Source organism: Chanos chanos, chromosome 6 (assembly GCF_902362185.1).
Source record: "Chanos chanos chromosome 6, fChaCha1.1, whole genome shotgun sequence".
Lineage (NCBI taxonomy): Eukaryota > Metazoa > Chordata > Actinopteri > Gonorynchiformes > Chanidae > Chanos > Chanos chanos.
The window spans coordinates 17,693,387-17,716,014 of NC_044500.1; the positions used below are offsets into that span (position 1 = coordinate 17,693,387).

Here is a 22,628-nt window from a genome sequence, read left to right on the forward strand (position 1 = left end):
CCTTTTTTTTTTTTTTGTCAAAAATACTGAACATAAGTGGTTTCTCTGAGATCAGACCAAGAAAGTCCTTTTCAGTGGAGAACTGAATCCCATTTGTCTTGTCCTCTACCCTTTGCTAATGTATCATAGCAAGAAGAAAACATGTTCGGTGTCTTCTTCCACCACACTGAACCTCAGAACGCAGAGAGCAAGGGTCCACTTAAGTAACGCATAACCAGCTGGACCAAGGCATTTATTCATTTTCCAGACAGCAGCTGTTACAACACAGCTCTGTGAAGAGTCTGCCAAGGTGAGATGTGCCCATCACCTTTCTCAGAAAATCCACTGTGACCACTATCACCCAGTGCAAAGGTTGGTTTGGAAATAACAACAAAGCAGCGGAGCATGTTGAGAAATGTTAATGTTTGTTTCGTTTCAGGGGGAAACACGTGCATGAAGCTCAGCAGGTGACAGAATACGGCATGTCGAACGCTCCTCGCGTATTCATTTCTTTTCAAATGACCCTGTGAAAACCTATGAAAAGTTACTTATTCTGTTTATTTTATACCATGTGCTTGACTCTAAAGAATTATACTTTATAGCTTGTGTTTTATGGATATTATTCTGGCTCTTTTAGAAATGAACCCTTTTCTGTCAGTTATGTATTGACCTATGCTAGCCTCTAATTTGTCTATGAAATGGTGCAACAGCAGAGAAAAAATAACATTTCGTATTACTAAATAATGGATTTAAACTGTACAAAGTCTGTCTGATTATTTCTAAAACAGGTCATTTTAATTGATAATGGGATGCGGTTTCATGAAATCCAACAATGTAACTTCAAGCTGTTACTCCAAACATTCTCCTTCCTTTGTTGATTGAATCAAAGCTTTCTATTGTCTGAAAATCTGTTTAATCGGTAAGCCTTTAAAGGCGGCGAAACTAAACCAAACCTTCAAGACCTGGGGGAATGCACAGCTGCAGGAGTGGAGCCGGCCCACCGTGCTGTTAGCGTTTTAACCATGGGACAGAACTGAGGAGATCATGGATGTGTCTGGTCCTGCCGCCGAAACCTCCCCAATGGAGCCCAGTGCCAAGCTCTTCTGCTGTCGGTGCGTGAGGCGCTGCCTCCCTCTGGCCTATAGAGAGGAGCTGTACCATATCCTCTGTATGACAGGACCCCTGGTAGGAACGCCGCCTGATCTATAATGTTCTTCTGCTACTCTTTTCCCCGCTCCATGCTGCTGGTCTTGTCTGTCATGCTCTGCTGCTGGTCTTTATCATCACTCCATCATTGGCTGATGGCTATTTTCTGTTCTTACAAATTTATGCTCCAAGCTGACACTCTCTGATATGGTTTCTCCATATGACAAAAATCCACTTCTGTTCCACACTGCTACTCCCACACAGGTCACGATATGTTTTTGTCTGGGAAGGAATAAGGATTAAGGAAACAAATCCCCGACAAGAATCGGTTTTAATGATTCTACCGGCATTAATATTATGGAGCTGATGAACTCTGACTGCCGATGCTATTACTTATGTTGTTCTATGAGCATATTGTATTATGCAGTATTTTTGTATGCCACTTGAGTTTCAAAATACTCTATGAAAGAGAAAAGGATGTTCTGGAAAGCTCCCTTGGAGTTCTAGGTAATTAAATTGTGAAATTTACCACACAATAGGTCTCAAGTTGTTTATTTCTTCATCACGACACAATGCCTCTTTCAACTTTATCAACAAATGCTTTTTTTTTTGCTGTTTGTCTTCTCAGCTGGTATCTCGCTTCCTGAATTTCCTTCTGTTCTTTGTTGTGACTATGTTCTGCGGTCGCTTGGGGAACACAGCGCTGGCTGGCTACGCCATGGCTTCAGCTGTGAGTCTGTGCCTCTATCACTTTTGAAGTCTCTGTTTTCAATAACTACAGGCTCTATTGTCTTGAAGAGGGAAAAATAACAGAGATGATAGGAGTGGTGGAAAAAAGGCTTTAATTATGTAGTTATTTGTGATAACTGAATAGCGGGACCTGAAATTAGAATTAAACCCCCATATGATTTCCCCTTGATATCCATGTTAAGTATTTCAGTTATATAAACCAATATATAATCTAATTTTTTTTTTTTATTAAGTTATAAGTTATAAATTATTTTTGTTGACGGCACATAAAGCATATCAGAGGGATCACTCGTTTTAACGGAAAATTAAGAAAATTCAAGCAAGTGTGAAAAAGGCTAACATATTGTTTCAAACAATATTAATTTTCTTTTTTTCCCCTTTTTTTTCAGACAATCAATGTAACAACTGCAGCAACAGGACTGGGGCTAGCCTTAGCATGCGACACACTAGTGTCACAGGTATGTAAATGAAGTGATCACTAAATGCCAACTGTTCCATTAAAAAAGAGTGTCTGTGTCAGGATTACATGTAGATTTTCCCCTCCCCTTAAATGCCATGACATTTATGTAACTGCTCTACTTGCATTTATTTTGGACAAGTTTGGGCTCCACAGGGGAAATGGCGCCAAAGACTAGACTGGTCATTCTACAAAGACCGAAAGGCCAAAATTAGAAACCGTGAACATGAAAGTCTGACCAAGCGTGGGCATTTGGATGAGGGCTGTCACAGGAAAAGTGCTTGTTAGTATTTTGTGTGTTGTGTTAAAAGCTGTTCTGCTTGGATTGAGTACTTTTTTTTTTTTCGGTCCTCAGACGTTTGGGAGTAAGAACCTTCTGCAGGTTGGTGTGATCCTGCAGAGAGGCATCCTGATCCTGCTCCTCTTCTGTCTGCCATGTTGGGCCATACTCATCAACACACAGGCTCTTCTCCTGGTACTGGGCCAGGAACCAGAGGTTGCCAGGTGACAACACCCAACCATCTAAAAAAAAAATATATATATTTTTATATACTCAGGCAGTCAGTGAGATTCCTACAGAAACCAGGGCTTTTACTGCAATTAAAAAGCTATAAATGCTGTTGTCCTGTGCTATGTTTCAAAGGTAGACAGTAGTACACAGTGTCCTTTGAATCTGTAACTGGCTTTTTTTCATTCTCAGGATAGCTCAGCTCTATTGTGTGGCGTACTTGCCTGCTGTTCCGGTAAGATGCCTTAGTTTACAGACGTCCAACATTACTGATGTCCAAACACCTTCTGTTTACATCACCACGGATACTTTTTTTTTTTTTGTCTTTGTCTTCTGTTTTCCAATCACAGGCCATGTTTCTATACCAGTTACAACTGTCCTATCTTCAGAATCAGGTATGATGAATGTCTACATTAGTGTTCCAACTTCTCTAACATTGGGTTCAGAATAGATGGTTTCTTGCCTTTGGTGATGTGGATATAGAGTCTGACAGCTCGATTTTGTGTGTGTGTCTGTGTGTGTGTGTGTATGTGTGTTTCTGGGGGGTTTGTGGGTCCTAGGCTGTAATTATACCTCAGATGTATGCATCTATAGTGGCCAATGTTATCAACGTGCTGTCAAATTACACCCTGCTGCACTGGTTGGACTTAGGTGTGGAGTACGTAACCTTTCAACATACGTCATTCTCATTAACTATGTTTAAAATGATAATATGTATCAACCCTGCTGCACTGGTTGGATAAAATGTATCAGTCTTCTTATGTGCTTTGTATGTGTGTGTGTGTGTGTGTGTGTGTGTGTGTGTGTGTGTGCGTGTTTTAATTTGTGCTTGCGCTGAATGTAAGAGGGTCTGCGGCAGCCAATGCACTGGCTCAGGTCCTGAACTGTATTATCCTGTTTGTGTACATTCGTTGGAAGAAGCTTCATGCCAAAACATGGGGAGGTGGGTGTTTTTTGCTCTTGTTTCATGATTATACAGTTGAGTTGAATTGATGGAGGAAGGTTCATTCTAATTAAACATCAGCCAAATGCCTGCAGCACTGTACATAGTACATAGTTTAATGATTCTAGGGCTACTGGACACTCTTTTTCCCCCAAAGCTGCAATGAGAGGTTAAAGGAGACAGGGCTGGTATGTCGCTGTATTACTGGAGTATTAAGGGTTTAATATCCTTATTCAAAGGCACAACAGCAGTGATGTTGGGAAGAGCAGAGACATTAGAGCCTGCGGCCTTTTGGTGTTAAGCCAGGGAGCCCAGGTACCCTGTTCAGGGTATGAAACCAGTCACTCTCCTGCTCTTCCTGCTGTAACTCTTCCAGCACATTAGCTCAGTGAACAATTGGTTTGGCTAAGCCTCTTTATGGTTTGAGGTTTTTCTGTGTTTTCTGTGGCCAGTTGCATTCTGGGTGTTTTGTAATGGTTATTGTCTTCCTACAGGTTGGTCCTTAGAGGCTTGGCAGGAGTGGGGCGCTTATATGAAGTTAGCTCTCCCTAGCACGCTAATGATATGCTTTGAATGGTGGATTTATGAAATTGGAGGATTTCTGGCTGGTAATTTTCAAACAACAACAACAACAACAACAACACAGACAACAACACAAATTTAACTTCTATACAATAGGATCATATTTATACTTTTTTTTTTTTTTAAATCATCGCTTCAGTTCATCTCAGACATATCGAAGTGTATCACTCTCTTTGACTATCAGGAATGTTGAGTGAGATCGACCTGGCGGCCCAGCATGTGGTCATTATGCTCGCTTACATAAACTACATGGTATGTTGTGTTTCGTTTGAGTCTTTCTCAATGCTCACTGTAGTTAAAGGGATGGAATGTTCAACTCTGTTAAACATTGAACCACACAGAGATGAACATTTGCGGTTATGTCATTTATACATAATGTGGGCAACTTGAATAACCGATAATATATAATAAGTAATTTATATAATTTATATTATTACAATTTGATATCAGTTAAATTTCACTCTATTTTTCGTGTATTTTGTAAATTCAACCCATAAATATTAATCAATTAATCAGACTGATTTATGAAATAAAGTCTTGATCGATGAGATTTTAAAATATAGATTTATCACTTTATATTAAAAAACTATATTTGTGGTAATCTTAATATTATTAATGATAATATTAAGGTTATGGACTTAAGGTATTTACCGTAGCACTACAGATCTGCATGCAATAACCTACAGAATAAATGTCAGATTTGGAAACCAATACTGTAATTTAAAATCCTCTGTGCGGGGTCACCGTCACAAATTACCACTGAATTTTCCATTCCAGATCAACTGTTCCATTATTCGCCTTGTTTTTTTGTTTTTTGTTTTTAATAGACATGCTGATAAAAGCTGAGTTAAGATATTAAGACAGTGTATCCTCTGCTCTGTGTCTCTGTGGGTGATGTAGATTCCTCTAGGTCTTCAGGGGGCCGCTTGTGTCCGAGTCGGAAATGCATTAGGAGCGGGGAATACAGCGGGAGCTATACTCACCAGCAAAGTGTCTCTCATCTGTGCAGGTTAACACACGCTTACTTTATCATTTTTTTCACTCATATTTATTATTAATCTGACTTCAAAGGGGTCTGTTATATTTTATTAAAGTATTACATTTCTAAATCTTTTTTTTTTTAATCGATGCAGCTGTACTGGCAGTCTTTCAGGGTCTTGTGCTTGGCTCCACAAAAACAGTCATTGGCTACATTTTTACCTCAGATGAGTAAGTTTTTATTTTTGTTTCATGGTTTACATTTATGATTTATCTAAATAAATCAGTTTGGGCTGTTTGAAACAGTTGTGTATTTTCTTACCCTGTGAGGACCGGCGGGGTTAAAGAAGTTCATGTTTGTTTTTGTTTTAACTTCCCAGAAACATTGCGCAGGTAGTGTCCAAACTCCTGAACATATACTGCCCCCTGCAGTTCTTTAACGGACTGCTGGTGAGTTTGGCAAACTACATCCATCCTGTTATTGTTCCTAATAGGTCAGGGTCAGGGTTAGCATATTAGATTTGATATTGAAACGTAGCTTTTATCTTTTGTAATGTTCCAGAAAGACAGCAAAATTGAAATATCAGTGCTGCCTGGACAGAAAATGAGAGTTCATTGTGTGTGTGTGTGTGTGTGTTTGTGTGTTTTGTCATTTACTCTCTCGCAGTGTGTTGGCATGGGGATTTTGTTGGGTACAGGACAGCAGAAGATAGCAGCGATTGCTAATCTCTTTGGCTACTACTGCATCGGCCTTCCTCTCGTTATAGTTCTGACTTTTCCAGCTCAGCTCCAAGTAGCTGGTTTGTCTTCTCAGATCTGACTTCTTCACAATAGCCTTGAAGTCTTAAATACACTCACGACTTTGAAACAGCTCACAAAAAAATCAATTGTACCCTCTGTCCTCTCTGATCAGGCTTTTGGTTGGGCCTTCTCATTGCTGTCGGTTTGCTCTCTTGCTTTTTCATCATCGTGATACTGAAGCTGGACTGGAAGAAAATGACAGCGGAGGTAGGCCAGACGATTCTCGCTCTCCATCGCTTTTTTTTTTTCCCTTTCCCTCCGAAAACTTCTGTGAAAAACTCATTCTGTCTTGAGAATACTTTATGCCTCTTACAAAGCTGACTGATTCTTGTCTCACAGGCTATTGCGCGTGCAGGAAAGAGTAAGAACGTTGCCATTAGGACATCAGTGTACGAATATGGATCCACTTACTTCACCCCAGATGGGATGGCAAATGGAGAGGTAGATCTTCAAACCAGAATAATACTGAAACAGTTGAAACTAAAGTTATGTTACATGACTAGGTCTGTTTGAATGTATAGTCAATTTCCTTTAAATGTTAACACCACAGAAAGAATAATATAAAGAGAATAATACATATTGTTTCATAACCCTGATGGAAATGTGTGTAGAATAACCGCATTGGAACAATGAGAATCATATAAAATTAGTTTTAGGCTTTACAGACCAGATGAGACAATGTAAGAAGAAATAAAAGAGCATACTATGTTTTTGTGTGTGTGTGTGTCCTCTGCTGTGACCCAGAGCACTAATGGGTACATGCCAGTGAGCTCTGAGGAGCGAGAGGAGAACAGAGGGAGAGCTGTGACACAGGAGGTGTCGAGAACGGATCAGGATCAGGACGGAGAGACGCCCAAAGGACGTCTCTCTGTCTCTCAGCTCATCATTAGGAGAGGTTTGACCACTCTGGTCGCCCTCCTCATCCTCGCTATGGGAACAGCTGTCCACCTCATCCTGCCTCTGCCTGAAGTGTCCAATTCAACTGTAGCTAATGACACTCTGGAGTGGGAAAATTTCACTACTGTAGCCTCTCCGCTGATCCAGTCCACGCAGCTCATTTAAAAAACACAACACCCTCAGGACAGACTAATCAGTGTGCCCTTCTCCTTCTGTTGGGTGGGCACATTCTGAGAGCAATTAGCACAAAACATCATGATCATTTTTGGTCATTTGTATTTAGAGAAATCAACAAATGTATTTCAGATCTAAATCATAGTATTGTTGTTCCAAACGACAGTATGTGGTTCATTTGTATCAAATATGTGTGTTTAGATTTACAGTAACATTGTGTTAGAATAGTTCACCCAACACCAGCACTTCATCCTTAATACATTTAGTTTTTTTCTTTCTTTAATTTTCTATTAATCAGGTCATTCTATACTGATCATTATGATTGATGACTTGTGGTGACATTCACAAAACCCCATATATATATGTGTGTGTGTGTGTGTGTGTGTGTGTATTTCATTAAAGTGTACATTTTCCAGTGATTTATGGTTAAGTGATCTGTACTCAGTTATCACAGCAATATTTAAAAAAAGAAAAACAAAGATCATAATGATCTCGCTTGACTGATGTGACTCATGAGTTTCTTTAGCGTTTTTTGGCTGTCATTTACCAGAAAAATCTTTTATATCATGTGCGTTTACTGATTCAGATATCATAGATGATCTGTAATTTCAGCATATCGCAAACATCACCATGTTGACAGCTGAGTAAGCTAGTGAAAATCTGTCTGGAATATTAATATTGGTCTCTTTACCCCACACCAAAAGGAACCAAATAAACTTCAGAACTTACAGTCCATATGCAATATGATCAATAACTGACCCCACTGCTAGAACTGTATTCTCATAACTAGCAGAACCAGGTTCTCTCCTCCTTTATCCTTCTCCCCACATTTCTCCTTTCTCCTTCTCCCCACGTCTCCCAACATGGGTGAAGAAATAGGCTCCTCTTCTCAAGGAAGTTCAGCCTGCACCCTAACTTTTTTAACAGTGGACACGTCCCAGTTTATCCGCCCAGCAGCACGTAGACGACGATGCCCACGGCAAGGATGGAAACCATAGCGGCGAGAGTCAAGCCCCGTCGCAGAATCAAAGCTCTGCATGACAACGGCGCTCCCACCGTGGTCACCGCTACACCAACCTGCTCCTCCGTCAGCACCTCCGTATCTGCTTGAACCTCAAAGGAGGCTTTATCACCTTCTACTTGCTTGACTCCGTCTGTCAAAAGAAAACCGGACAGAGAGCATCCGAGTCATTAACTCTAAGCTTCTGCTAGTGTAAAGCCCAAACCTATCTTTGTGATTGCCAGATTACCACAATTCTTACCCATTTCTGTCTCACTGGTCTGAAGTCCAGCTCTAACCCGCGCCTGGGAGGAAACAATTATATTTTATGTAGTGGTGTAACAGTACACTAAACTAACAGTTTGGTACATATTGTGGTTTTGGTGTTTTGGGTTGATAGGTTCTCCAAACAGTGGGGGAAAAAAGGCCAATGGTAAATTTGCTAGCTAACAGACAAGAACTGCCTGCTCTTTGCCAAAGCGGAACAATCCGTTGGAATAAGAGGTTTTAAATAATGTTTTGCATGAGCCTTGCTTTACCCTGCTGTTCAGCAACCTGACTCGTATAATAATACAGTCTCCATTTGGCACTGTGTAACTGTCCGTGCCAAACAACGTTTTCGATTTATACATTGCGTCAGTTCTTACATGGAAAATTGCTCAGTTCACTGAAACAGCCATTTTCATAATAAATAAAGCTAATTCAGATAATTTCATCATTACTCAATGTAGTAAAGAGACCAGGCAGATACTAGCAAGGAAAGTAAGGTTCACCTCTGCTGTGGCTTTCTCCCAGTTCAGTTTGATGAGGAGAGTGCTCATGAAAACTGACAGAAGGATCACAGAAATTAAGAGACTGGTCCACAGCCCTGAATCAGAGAAAACAAGCACGTCAGTGAGAATCAAAACAGCAGGGAGAAAGTGAAAGGATATTTACAATGTCAGTTTCCTACCAACAATTCCCAGCTTTGCAGCAAACATCAGGGTCACCCCAACAGGAAGTCCGAATCCATAGAACCCCGTCAAGGTCAAAATAGCCCCAATCTTCTGTTTTCCTAACCCTCTCACTATATTAACAGTAGCACCCTGTCAAGACACACACACACATAAATGAGTGTACTTTTCATTCATAAGATCATTTTTATTCAGTGCAAATTTCTTATTTACTCTTTATTCTCATCTGAATATTTAGTGAAATAAGAATTTAGGCTTGACAGCGGTGTAGTACAATAGGTTGAAAGTTAATAGACGTTTTTATCAACTGAACCTTTTAAATCTGCCATTTAGTTGAGGGGATTCTCTATACATTTATCATGATTCAGTATCAGAATGGAAGGACTTCATGTGGTGTTTTTTTTCATCATGTAATGTCCATTTCAAATGAACTTTGAATGAATGTTCTGTTTCTCATTATGTCTGACTAGTCCGAGTAAAGCCAGCTGTATTCCTGCCTTACCGATATTCCATCAAAGAGATGGAAAGGGGCATAGAGGACCATCACCTTGGCAACTCTTTGTGTAATTTGCCTGACAGGAAAGAGAGAGAGACAGAGCAAGAGAGAGAGAGCGATGACGTTGTGAATAAGCCGTTGTCTTATTCTTATTTTCTTGCTATTTCAAAAAATGAGACATACTGGTGCAGGTGAATGCTCTCCTCTCAGTAAAAGTGGCAATACTGTCTCTAGAATCATATCAAATTTTGACAATTTAAAATGAATGAAGTGTGATTTGACTGTGTTTAAATGATTAAAACTGCTTAATTTCAATTGGCGAGACAACATGATCAGAATGTTTACAAAGTGTGCGAAAACTAAACGGTCTTGTAACAACTTTGAACAGTTAAAATTACACAACATGAAATCACCTCATCCACGTTAATATGTAAGTCATTACATGACCAAAGTTCATGTGCAATATGTCATATCATGTTTAAACAAGCAGTTCACCAATATAGGCCATTAAATGTGTACAAAGGTTAAGTCAAGAACACGTTTAGCCACTGAAGAAAATTATCACACTGTGTGATTGGAGACAGAAGTCAAAAACAATCAAAAGTAATATGTTAAAAGCTTTCTGAGGCAGAAGAATAACTCACTCGTCATTAGAGAAGACATATGCAATTACATCTTTTGTAGAGCCCAATGCAATTGACGAACAAGTCGCCACGGAAACTATTAAATAAAAAAGGAGAGGATGCAAATTCTTAAACAAAATGTGTGTATTTTTGGCAACAATTGTTAGCAGTTAACAAATGTGATTAAAAAAAATCAAATATGATTTTTTTCATATTTTTAATCAAATATGAATTTTTGTGTGTGGTTGAAAAAATCAAGAAACCCTGTGCATAAAGCATATAACACATTAAAAAAGATATCTTGGGAAAAACTGAATTGCAGTTATTGCTTGACTGTGTGGTCACACTTACTTGCACCAGCCATTGCTAGTTTGGCAGACATTTTGGCTTGTTCAGTTTGTCCAGCGCCCAAAGCGTTGCCAACTCTCACGCTGCCCGCTATGCCAAACCCTGTGGGGAGCTGACCACAGACAAGTTCCCCTAGTTAGTAGAACAGTAACCTTACCAACCACTGAGTTATCCGCATCCATGTTTCGGTTACTAAGATGTTCATTTTTTTATTCCAAAACGATATGCGGTTTTATCAGGGTCTCTATTACCATGTATGCAGTATTAGCAATCTGATAGATAATCGACTGAGCTCCCAATTCAACATCACTGATCAGACCTGCAACAAGAATCAAGAAAAAAATTTTTTTTTTTGAGTAAAACAGTTACAGAACATGGTGTCTAACGTGAAAGTCAAAACGTGAAAGATTAGAGTCCAATATATTTTTATAGGTAAAAGATTCTGCTAATTGCATCTATAATGACAGATTTCCTTTTGGAAAATGGTAGATATGGGTTTCCCTGGCATGAGGAAAAACCCAGGCTAGCCAAGCTGACCTGCCAAAAACCCTCCAATCTCATACAACCACCAATCTGCACAGATCATTAACGTGCTCGGGATGGCTAAATGCATGTAGGAATCCCACTCCTGTAAACATTCCATGGACCAGCCTGCAAAACAAGCCAATAGCATTCATGGGGTCATTTATTTAGAGACTTTGAACAAGTAAAATTATTACATAAAGTCACTATGTTGGTCTCATGAGACATACGCCAAATTTCAATGTGTGAGTGAAAGTGAATATCTGACGTTATCTGGTGAGCAACCAGAAACATTTGATGTGGATGGTGTTTTTGCACTCTGTCCATTTGGAAATGACTTTTTCTCCCTTATTCTTATTTTCATTTTTAGCATGAGCTTGCTGATGTTGTTGAGTTAAAAAAAATGCTACAAACCAGGTCATGGGAGGAAAGGTCGTTTAGGGTCAAGGTTTGTAATTAGGGTTAGGAATACTACCCCTTTACTATCCCTGACCCTAATCTTTTTTATATTATTCCAACATAATATATGAGTGACATTTCTTATGGGTATGAAATTAATGCATCATGATTTTACAGCAAGTGAATTATTGAACACTCATGTGTTAACATTTGACTTCTTCCTCATGAATTCAGGTTGGTCTTCCTATTGAAAAAAGATCTTGAGCAGATGGACATGAACGGATCCGGAAAATCCAGACAAAGTCTTTTGATAAGAAATCCAAACAAGTGATACAGTGAGTAGAAACCTGGTATAAACTGGTTTGTTGTAAATTCTGTATGAAATTACCTCCCCATGTGTCCTTATGTAAACCTCTCCAACGAATGTACAGGAAGAGTAGAACCATTATGGAGAACTGGGAAATGGAGTTTGCCGCTGCAGATCCACTGAACATTAAATTCTCAAATCAGCAACAGATTGCATGATATCCATATATATACTCACACACACACACACACACACACACACATATATATATCCCTAATATATATATATATATATCCCTAAATATATACATGTATATATGTTCTTTTATGAAATATAACTATTTGAAGGTAAGCAATGAAACTGTTATAGAATTGGCTTATTTTAATTTAGAATGGAAAATGAATGTCTACATTAAACAAATGTGAAGAACCGTATCAGATTGCATCGTATCACATCGCATCGAATCGTTACGTATTAAAATGTATCGTCCCTGAATCGTGTCGTTGCCCGTGTATCTAGATAGGCCAACGTATGGGATCGTCTTATAAGGGAGAGATGCACACCCATATATATATATATATATATATATATATAATAAATAAAAGTAAGAACCGTCATTAATTGACTAAGCAGTACTCACGGTACACCGAGATCCAGCACGAAGAGGAAAACATAGTTGATTAGTGCATTGAGAACAGAAGCGACAGCACCTGTAATAACCTGAGGCCAAATGCATCCCTGAAAAAAGCAGTTTTCAGGAAGCAAGTCAGTTTTTTGGGGGGTGGGTTGTGGAGGGGGGTGTATATTCTCTGACATATTTTCATTTATCCTGGTCTTCTACCTGATTCTGAAGATAACTTCTTGCAACTGTGGACATAAATGAGGCCTACAAGAAGCAAAGCAAAAATTCATTATTATCAGTATTATCTTCCTTACAGTTTCATAAACAAACAGGGTGCCCTTTCTGTGCAATGTAAAGGCATTTTTACTTGTATTTCACAAAACTGCTTTTTAAAATAACTTTATGTTTAAATGGAGAAACAGAACATGTACCGGGAGCGCTGGCATAAAAATCTTCACGTATGTCTGTGCCAACCTGAATATAAAAAATGACAGGGAATTATGACCATGAATATTCTCATGGATTCTTCAGCCATACTAAGGACCCGCTGACAGGTCCCAAACAAATGACTTGATGTAAATTAAGCTCCAAGTTTGTAAAAAGGCTCAAACATTATGAGTAAGCTCACCTGGCCACTTCAGGGCTCTGGCCCAAAGCTAGTAATATAGACTGTGTGTTAATGAGAATAGCCCAGCATGGGAAACATGTTAGCAATACGATGAGAATTGCTCTCTGTACAATCACTCCAATTCGCTTCAGGTTACGACTGCCATAGGTCTGTCAAGAGAGCATCACATAATTACAACAAGATTACAACAAAAAAAAACAAGAAACACGACATATCTCTCAAGTCAAAAACGAGTTCAATACAAGTCAAACAGGAGCGGGGGAAAGAGTGAGAGAGAGTCAAATGGGGGAAGGGGGGATATTTATTACAAACTGATTGAACACGTTTGTTTCACTGACACAGATTCTCCCTCTCTCCCTCTGTGTGTGTGTGTGTGTGTGTGTGTATCACCTGGGATATTAGTGTGTCACAAGCTGATGCTAAGCCAAATCCAACAGTGATGCCTGAGACATTGATCACCTGTTGGATAGGACACAGAACATTAAAATGAAAGGTTGTAGTTTTTCTTCGTTTAGCATGGCTTATACGTAATTGTTAATTAACTGTTTATTAATTATATAAAGAACATGAAAGTATTCATTTAAATACACAAATCCATAAATAAGAAGCAAATATGCTTGCTACTCACAGTTGTGGCTAAAGCCACTGCATCAAGTTCTGTTCTCCCAAGATGTCCACAAAAGCCAGTGCTAACTAAAGTTATTGAATACATCATAACCTGTGATAAGAACTGCCGAGAGAGAGAGAGAGAGACAGAGAGACAGAGAGAGAGAGAGAGAGAGAGAGAGAGAGAGAGAGAGGCGGGGGAGCATTTAAAGACAACAAATTGTAAATTTAGTGTCTGCTGTGATTCACACAATATTAATACATATGGGGTAGAAAGTAAGAATGGGCATGTAATACCACATTTTGGTAAACACCACAGAGGGAAAGTCATGAACAAACAACCAAACAACCCCACCTCACTTAAAAGAAGTAACGTACAGATGGATTAATGCAAACCTGGAAACCCCGAGTGCTCAAAACAAACTTTGGGCCCGACCGCTTATTCAAGCAAACAAATGTCACGTTCTTTGTTAACACAGCCACAATGAAGCTTTGCTGTATATGGTATGTAGGCTACCTACCACTGGTAAGGCTAGAATTGACAGCTGGACAATTTCCCCTTTGAAATCGACGGGTATCAAATTCCGAAAACTTCTTAAACATCTCAGGTGTCTATGGCATTTCGAAGAAATTTCTGACAAGTTCATCTCTTCCATCTGACGCGATGTCATGTTTAATGGAAAATCTCGGGAGGAGTTATTACTTTGGCCCTTATCTGTATATTGCTTCAGCCGGAGGAAAATTCAAGTGACTAAAACGCTGCTGAATGAGAAACTAAACTGTTATATCCTCTTTATATATGTGTATATCGGCAGTGTTTCGCCCACCCGCGCAAAGTTACAATAGGCCTACAGAACGTGGACTTCACCTTTTTATCTGTCCCGTGTATCACTAATTCATGCAATCCCACTTTCACAACGTGACTCAACTACGGAACCACGGTGACGTCATTCATTCACGTCATGTACATCAAGTAGGAGTACTCTCCTTAAAACGAAGTGACTGTGCAATTAAAAGTAAGATGAAACCTCGTTGTTTTAACAAATTCTTATTTTAGATTTTTTTTTTCGTATGGTAGGCCATCAGTCTGTTGAACAGGTATTCATTTGTACAGATATTTCTGTAAAGTACTCTCATAAGGTTTGAGACCCTGCAATAATAATCTGGGTACAAAGTTGGGGTGCAATAAAATTACATGAGGCTGAGCAGTTTAACGAGATTTCTGAAATAAAATATGATCTGTCTTACACAATGAATGGCTCGTTAAAAAAAAATAGAATATATCTTGACGTATTAGCTGGGAAGTTCATGTCAATACATTGCACCATTTAAAAACCAATAGCAATTTTAACTGGTTTCTATTGGTTTTCATAGGGAAACTGAAACACATTCAACTGGTTTCATAACTGGTTTCTACTGGAATGCCCAGTAGAAAAAACAATAGAAATTTCTACTGGAATGTATTGGTCTGGTTCCAGTTGACAAACAACTGATAGAAACTGCTGGTCTCAAATGGTCTGTATTGGTTGAACTGGTCTCAGATGGTCTGTACTGGTTGAACTGGTCTCAAACGGTCTGTATGGGTCTTAGCTGGAGACAACTGGGTTATTGAGTTCACATGAACTCACGTGGTGTGTGAAATGTTACAGTTGGTATTTAAATGGATTAAACTAATTTCAATTGGTGGAACCTGGAATTATAGTGAATACATCACTGCATGTACTTTATGTTTTAACAGTTTACTTCCACCACGTCCACACAGGCCCATGAACACACACACATCTTTGTATACTGCAATCTATATATACACCTTGATAATAACAATTTAACAGAGAATACTGAAATACAGGCAACAAGTAAATGTATAAAGAATACCTTTATTGTCATCGTAAATGTACAACGAGATTCAGAGTGCAGTACCAAGCAACATAGAAGGAATTAAAATATAACTACAAAATGTAAACATAAAGAAAATATAGAAACATAAAAATACGAATATAAAATCATTTTAAGTGGCAGTGCAGTGCCTCAGGAAATGTTTTGCTTGATTGATTTAATAGGCTATACATGTATAATTTCCACCCAAGTAAAAATTCCAGTTGAAAATCCAGTAGCTAGTCTATTGGGATGAACTGGTCTCAAACGGTCTGTACTGGTTTCAATTGGTTCCAACTGGGTTTTCAGATTCTAATGGTTTGCCCAGTTAAGAATACCAGTTGAAACCATTTAAAACCCATTTAGACCAACAGAGCCACAGGCAGTGGCTGCTTCACCAGTTCCACCCAGTTGAAACCAATAGGATGTAACTGGTGTTGTCTGCTATTCATTTCATCTGGAAACAATTGGTCTCAACTGGTCTAACAAACCCAATACCTGCACTTGGTGAGAAAGTGCTGTACAGGGAGAATGCACTCAAAAATAATGAAATGAATTGTTTGATTCATCAATTAACAACGTACAAAGTGCACTAGAATACATTGGGTTTTTTTTTTTTTTTGAAAATGTCAAGTCATTTGTAAAACGTTTTAACCGTTAGTGTTTCTTTTAAATAATAAGTGTTTTTAAATTGAACATGAATTCATATTCAATTTAAAAACACTCATTTTTAAAGTTGTATGTTGCTTAAAGAAAGTGTTCTGCCTTCCTACTGGTCAATTTTTATTAATTATATTTTGCCGGCTATAAACTGACCAAAGAAGTGCACACACTGTTTATTTGGACATGATCACTACTTACTGAAACAGTTATATTACATCAGAGCAAGCATTTTGATTATACGATCAGCTTGTCCTCCGTCTTGACTGAAGAGATACCTGGGAAGGGAGCGTGGCTCATAGCCCTTCTTGAGTAATCTGATTGGTGTATTCAAAAATCCTTGCTGTAACGTCGCACGAAGGCAAGCAATCAAAACCCGCGAATTTCGCTTCGGTTAAAACGCAGCTTTACAGTTACAGCCTACAGTTAGCCTAAATTCACAGTAAAAAAAAAAAAGAAAAGTTTGCTCTGGTAAGGTACGTGGAAGATAATTATCGGGCTGTTGTTCCCATTTCTCGTATAAAAAATTTCGATTTCGACAAAACTACCAAGTACTGGGTGATTGGACGACGGAGCATATTACCAATTGGCCTTAAGGCCGGGTTTTGATACTGGTAAGCAACTCATTGCATTAAGTGTATAACATATCTTACTTAACTTACTTTAGCTTTTACATTTGACAAAAACAAGTACTCACTTCGTGCTATTGTATGCTAGTAGAGTTATACTGATAGTTGTAACTATAGTTAAAGACAGGTGATAACGTTACCGAATCAGTTCCTGTGTGTCTCCGCGGAGACTGTATATTCAATGTAGCACACGCTTGCTACTGTTCGTTTTTAGTTAACCATAACGTTAGGCTGGTCAGATAACATCTGTTTGTAGATACGGCTTTATATTGAGTATGCCTGCTGCTGTTAATGCCTTTAGTGAGCACATAGTTACGGATTTTATATAATGCAACCGAAGATCGAGAACTCGCTACGATAGCGGAGAACAAGGGGCCCCCCTCCCCGAAATAAGGACAGAAACAGCGTCGCCCACCAGGGAGGTCACCGCTATTAAGAACGACAAAGGCAACGCTGGATTTGAGGTCACCGCCATTAAGAACGACAAAGTATGATTTTAAAAGTGAAATTCTGTATTGTACCGTTACCAGCGCATCTTGTATGCCTGGTTAACCATGTTTAGGCCTATTAAGTAGCGTAGAATTTGACACTGCCGTTCAAATGTTTAAAAATTTCCATCCTCCAACGTACTGTATAGCCTATTAAATCAATCAAACAAAACATTTCCTGAGGCACTGTAATGGTCCTCAAGTGCCTGAAGTCAGCCATCGTAGTGCTAGTGCCGAAAAAAACACACATCACCACTCTGGACGACTACCGTCCGGTTGCCCTCACTCCAACGATAATGACGTGCTTTGAAAGGTTGTTCCTCTCTCACATCAAGGCCTTCATCCCTGCCTCACTGGACTCACACCAGTTCGCTTACAGAGCTAACAGATCTGCAGAGGACGCCATCTCTCTGGCACTTCACACTGTCCTGACTCACGTGGCGAGATGGGGCACATACATGACGATGCTATCTGTGGACTACAGCTCTGCTTTCAATACTGTCATCCCCAGTAGGGTCACCTCCACACTCCACCAACTCAACCACAGCTCATCACTATGCAGCTGGATCCTGAATTTCCTGTCAGAGTGAAACTGGGCCCTCACCTGTCCTCCACTATAACTCTGAGCACTGGCACACCACAAGGATGTGTACTGTGCCCCATCCTCTACTCCCTTTTCTCACACGATTGTGTCCCTCCATACAGATGACACAATGGTGGCTGGCTTGATTACCAGCAGCGATGAAACAGCCTATAGAGCGGAGGTGCAGAACCTGGTGAGCTGGTGCTCTGAGAACAACCTGTCCCTTAATACAGCAAAGACCAAGGAGCTAATCATCAGCTTTGATAGGTCACAGGATGATGAGTAGGCTCCTGTCTACATCTACGGTGACGTAGTGGAGAGAGTGTCCAGTTTTAGGTTCCTGGGAATACACATCTCAGAGGACCTCACATGGTCCACTGACACCACCGTACTGGTAAGTAAAGCACAGCAACCTGAGCTGTTGCACTATTCACTACTACCGGACACTGTTTACACTGTCTATACTGCCAAATATTGTTCATACTGTCATACTGTTGTTACTCTGTACTGCATTGGTTCTGGCACTGCATTCTGCACATCTGAGCTATTGCACCATTTATTTACTACCGATAGACATTATTTATACGGCCCTACTTATTGCTTTTTATTTTATTTGTTGTCCTATTGTTACCTTATTTATTTTCTTTTATAGCATCGAGTACGGGAGTTGCAAACCTAATCTCGTTGTACTCGTGCAGTGAAAATTGTGCTTGGGCAATGACAATAAAGATATTCTACTATTCTATTCTATTCCATTGTGCTGATAAACTGAGTCTGAAATATTTGGAGCCGAAAGAGAATAATACACACAGGCCGACATTTTTCAATCTGTGTGTGCACGTGTCTGCTTGTGTGTGTGTGTGTGTGTGTTCAAAATCCTGAAACAGTTCATACTGAGCTACATTAGCCTGGTCCAACTGCTCTTCAGGGTCCACACATATCAGTTAAAAGTAAAACTACGCTGTCAGCACAGTGAATAAAATGCTGCAAGCACAAATCAGCTGGTGGCTTTAAATTTTACAGTAGTTGGATTCAATGTTTTTCCCTCTGTGTTCAGCGGAACGTATCAGGCTCCTGTAGCAAAATATTGTGTGCTATACAAAATAAGAGTGTTATAATCATTGGAGCCAACCAAATCATGGAGGTTATACTGCCCTTATTGTGACTATTAGTCTCATCAGTGTAGGGTATTGTAATGCATGTTGGTAATGATGTTGCATTGTTATCAAGTATATGACAATAAAACTTCTATTATCTATTGTATCTTTGGGTTTGAACACAGCATTTTCAATAAACTGAAAAAGCCTTTATTGTCTCTTCTTTTCTTACAACTCACACTGACTTTCCAAACACAATGACAGGCCACAATGACATTCCTGACTGATGGGCCATTACCTTTGACATTGGGGTGGGGGACTGTTACAGGTGTCTTGACACCTACCTCATCAGTATTCGTTGTGTAGGCCACTGGCTTTGAAAAAAATACTGTCACTCCAAAGTTATAACACTTTAGTAGTCAAACCACATGAAATCTCTGAGTACTTTAATCACCTTTGTGTAGCCAACACCTGTGTTTGCAAGGTTCAGAGCTCAAAAGTCTTGGCCAGAAAGGTTTATAATGTGTGGGTTTTTTTTTACAATATCTGAGCACCTCTGAAAATAGGTTTTTCAAAAGTGTATGTTGATTTAAACAAAAAATAGATTAATGAATTTCTTAATCTCAGATTATTGGTGCTGTGTTTGTGCTGAATATAAGCGTATGTAACACTTTGGGACCAATGTTTTTTAGATAGGTGAAATATATAAAAATGTCAAGGCATGTCAGACTTGCTCAAAAGTGGCTGATAGGCCTCAGACCCTAGAGGGTTAAGGCCCATTTCAAAGACACCAAGGCCCTGGGTCTGATTACAGGTTTGGGGTTTTCCCACTGGACACTTTGCCAGTCTGTTCACCGGACATCAGAGACTCCGGGGGGAAAGCCAGTAACCTCTGTCTTCTTAGAGACTCAACTCTGTTCTACATACTTTCCTTTCTTTTCATTTTTTTTTGTTTTTGTTTTTGAGATTTTCCAAGTTTTATGCATATTTAAGCACAGACATTCTATGCACTATTTGTTACTAAGTGTTTTTAAAGAAAATGTCAATTACCAGATAGCTACATTAGCAAGCAGTTAATAGGGCAAACTATAATTACTGTTCTTTAATTGCTGTAATCATTCATTAGTCTTCAGTTTTCAGTTTTAGCTTATAGTTGCTAATCACCATAAATACCAATTTTACACTTGGTGCTGCAGTAGTACGTTTTTTTAAAGTTAGTATTTTAAATGTTACTTTTACCACTTTTATTGCTTTGTCTGTAAAATCCCCGGAAAAAAAGAGGAACAAAGATTCTGTAGACGTCAACTTTTTATTTGAAAAATACATTAGTAGGCGAACTTGGCCACAATGATCAGTCATTTAATGTTTTATAATTTAATTTCATCAAATTAGAAGTCAGTTGAATCATTCATGAGTTTGACTGTTGCTATGGTTGTCAAAACACAAAAAGAGACAGAATCTTAGTGTGTCTTCATTCTCTCTCTCTCTTTCTCCCTCTCTTTCTCCCTCTCTCTGTCTCTTCGTTCGACTTGTCTTAAATGATTTGGGTATATTAAATGTAAATACATGAATAGCCTCAGTTGTGTATTTGCACCTGTGAGTTCCTTGTGATTTTGAATGATGCAATCGGCGTTGAATGGGAGAAACTCATCCACAAACTGTTTCTCCTCAATATAACCACAAGATGGAGCTATTTACATGTCCCAGGGACAAGGCTGACTGAGCACCGAAAATTTTTTAAAAGCATCTGCCGCGTGCCTTGAATCGTGACGAAACACTTCAACTTTTATACCTACCCAGCAGCAGATTCAGCCTTAGAGAACAATCCAGCCACTTTTTCTTTTAAACCATATTTAAGGGCTAATTTGGGTTTACATACAAATATTTAAAAAGTAAATTTCATCATGGTGAATCTTTCGTTCTAATCTGACAAGCACAGAGGAACATTTTTAATGAAGAAGGTACGCACTTAAGATTACGTAGAAAAAATACATTTATGATGTACATTCATGCCGTTTGTTTGTTTGTTTGTGTGTGTGTGTGTGTGTGTGTGTGTGTGTGAGAGAGAGAGAGTGTTTCATTATGTTCAATACATCATTTGCCTTTTTTTGAAGTTAAAAAGAAAGTGTATAGCCCTGTCTTATTCTCATCAAAGTGTAAGAATGCACCACATTGTTCTAATTACTTTTTTTGTAGCTTTTATTGGGTTTTTGTACTTTCTTAATTGAACAGTTCCTTCGCTATGTGGAGAGGCAGTAGAATAGAGTCCTGGCCGAAGTACATTCCATGTGGAGAGCAAACAGGGTTAAATAGCTTTGGGTTCATCTCAAGGACTGGTACTGAAATGACTCGTTTTTTTCTGCAACCCCAGCAAAGAGAACATTACGCTTACTTTCTTTTTGGATACTCAAATATATGTAGAGCCAATAATAGAGGCTGCGATGTACATGTACTTGTTTCAATTGGATAATGAGTAGGTGTTTGTAAGGCAGTAAAGAAAGAGTAGGCCACTGTAATTAAATCGGTTTTATTTTTCTCCCGAGACCTCAGATCATAGTGATCACCGTAGCGTTGCACACCCAACCGCTCATTAACTGCTTACTCGTCTCAGCGTCTAGTTTTTTAATTGCCTCAATAGAAATACTGGATTCTGTGGCCGAAGGACAGGGCGTGGAGGAGTTTTATGTATATTTCTTTTTTATGTAATACACTTTTTTGTGACATACTTCTCTCTGTTTCTCTCTCTCTCTCTCTCTCTGTCTTTTACATGGTTGACGCATACACTTTGACCTTTAAAATTGTTAGTGTCATTTTCACACAAATTTCCTTCCTAGCTCTAGTCAGTGGATAGTTAGCATTACTACACTTCCTAAATGTCGATTGTCGAAATGGTAGAAACTGTGACAACACAAGAGAAGCTATTTAGGTGTCTGCATCTTTGTGAAAAATCCTCAGACATGGACAGGGTGAGGTAACAGACTACAATCTCGCCATTATGGGTACAGGGCAGAAAACCTTAAACTCATGGTTGGGATGTGTCGTCTTTTGCCTGGACCACACCATGAGATGTCTGTGAAGCACAAGACTGCAGTCAGATCATGGAAATGATCATTTTGCACGGCTGCGATGCACAGCTGTCTCAGTTTTACTTCATAGTGAGTGGATGTGATTTTAAGATCGTAAAACTAGAAACAATATTAGAGGAAGTAGTAGCCAAACGTGCCTCTTTCTGAATCGCGAATTCAATATATGGGTAAAGGTTTATTTAATATCTTGTAACCAACTGCATACTGGTAATGACAAATGCAAACGCCGGGGGCCTATCCTTTCCCACACTGGTTCGGCCGAGCAATGAAACAAAAGATAATAACGCTCTTATCGCTATCTGGATCTTAATGCAGTTGGACAAAGCACATTTGTCATGTAAGGTTGAGACAGAAGTATCGGCTTCCCTCCTTATTCTGCTTCACCGTCTCTGTCTCTGTGTGTTCGGAGTTGGTTAGAACACTGATGCCTTTATGTGAATGGTTTTGTCATTTCCAACGACGGAAATGTGCCAGCTCACCATGTTGGCAAA

General features: G+C 39.2%; 2 protein-coding genes across 2 annotated transcripts; one reads left to right on the top strand and one right to left on the bottom strand.

Annotated features, from left to right (window-relative positions):
* Positions 1-1,023: 1,023 nt before the first annotated feature.
* slc47a4 (solute carrier family 47 member 4) lies at positions 1,024-7,464 on the top strand. The gene is made up of 17 exons (XM_030776335.1): positions 1,024-1,164; positions 1,754-1,855; positions 2,265-2,333; positions 2,688-2,836; positions 3,033-3,075; positions 3,191-3,235; positions 3,401-3,498; positions 3,686-3,783; positions 4,278-4,391; positions 4,550-4,617; positions 5,266-5,374; positions 5,499-5,574; positions 5,724-5,793; positions 6,011-6,143; positions 6,257-6,351; positions 6,484-6,531; positions 6,844-7,464. The coding sequence occupies exons 1-17, from the start codon at positions 1,024-1,026 to the stop codon at positions 7,204-7,206; spliced, it is 1,821 nt and encodes a 606-aa protein (XP_030632195.1). The 3' UTR covers positions 7,207-7,464.
* Positions 7,465-7,604: 140 nt separating this feature from the next.
* slc47a3 (solute carrier family 47 member 3) lies at positions 7,605-14,542 on the bottom strand. The gene is made up of 17 exons (XM_030776336.1): positions 14,241-14,542; positions 13,742-13,843; positions 13,504-13,572; positions 13,114-13,262; positions 12,917-12,959; positions 12,705-12,749; positions 12,504-12,601; positions 11,945-12,042; positions 11,173-11,286; positions 10,887-10,954; positions 10,639-10,747; positions 10,309-10,384; positions 9,671-9,740; positions 9,168-9,300; positions 8,989-9,083; positions 8,478-8,520; positions 7,605-8,369 (listed from the first exon to the last, which is right to left on the bottom strand). The coding sequence occupies exons 1-17, from the start codon at positions 14,388-14,390 to the stop codon at positions 8,158-8,160; spliced, it is 1,674 nt and encodes a 557-aa protein (XP_030632196.1). The 5' UTR covers positions 14,391-14,542; the 3' UTR covers positions 7,605-8,157.
* Positions 14,543-22,628: the final 8,086 nt, after the last annotated feature.

What these genes read in the sequence shown, in the direction of transcription:
- slc47a3 (XM_030776336.1), bottom strand. Translation starts at nt 14,390, where the DNA reads ATGACATCGCGTCAGATGGAAGAGATGAACTTGTCAGAAATTTCTTCG. An exon ending in CAGAGCCCTGAAGTGGCCAG is followed by an intron (nt 12,960 to 13,113) that starts GTGAGCTTACTC and finishes TTTTATATTCAG; the next exon opens with GTTGGCACAGACATACGTGA. An exon ending in GGGAGAAAGCCACAGCAGAG is followed by an intron (nt 8,521 to 8,988) that starts GTGAACCTTACT and finishes GTTTCCTCCCAG; the next exon opens with GCGCGGGTTAGAGCTGGACT.
- slc47a4 (XM_030776335.1), top strand. Translation starts at nt 1,024, where the DNA reads ATGGATGTGTCTGGTCCTGCCGCCGAAACCTCCCCAATGGAGCCCAGT. An exon ending in TGTCCTATCTTCAGAATCAG is followed by an intron (nt 3,236 to 3,400) that starts GTATGATGAATG and finishes TGTGGGTCCTAG; the next exon opens with GCTGTAATTATACCTCAGAT. An exon ending in TGGTTGGACTTAGGTGTGGA is followed by an intron (nt 3,499 to 3,685) that starts GTACGTAACCTT and finishes GCTGAATGTAAG; the next exon opens with AGGGTCTGCGGCAGCCAATG.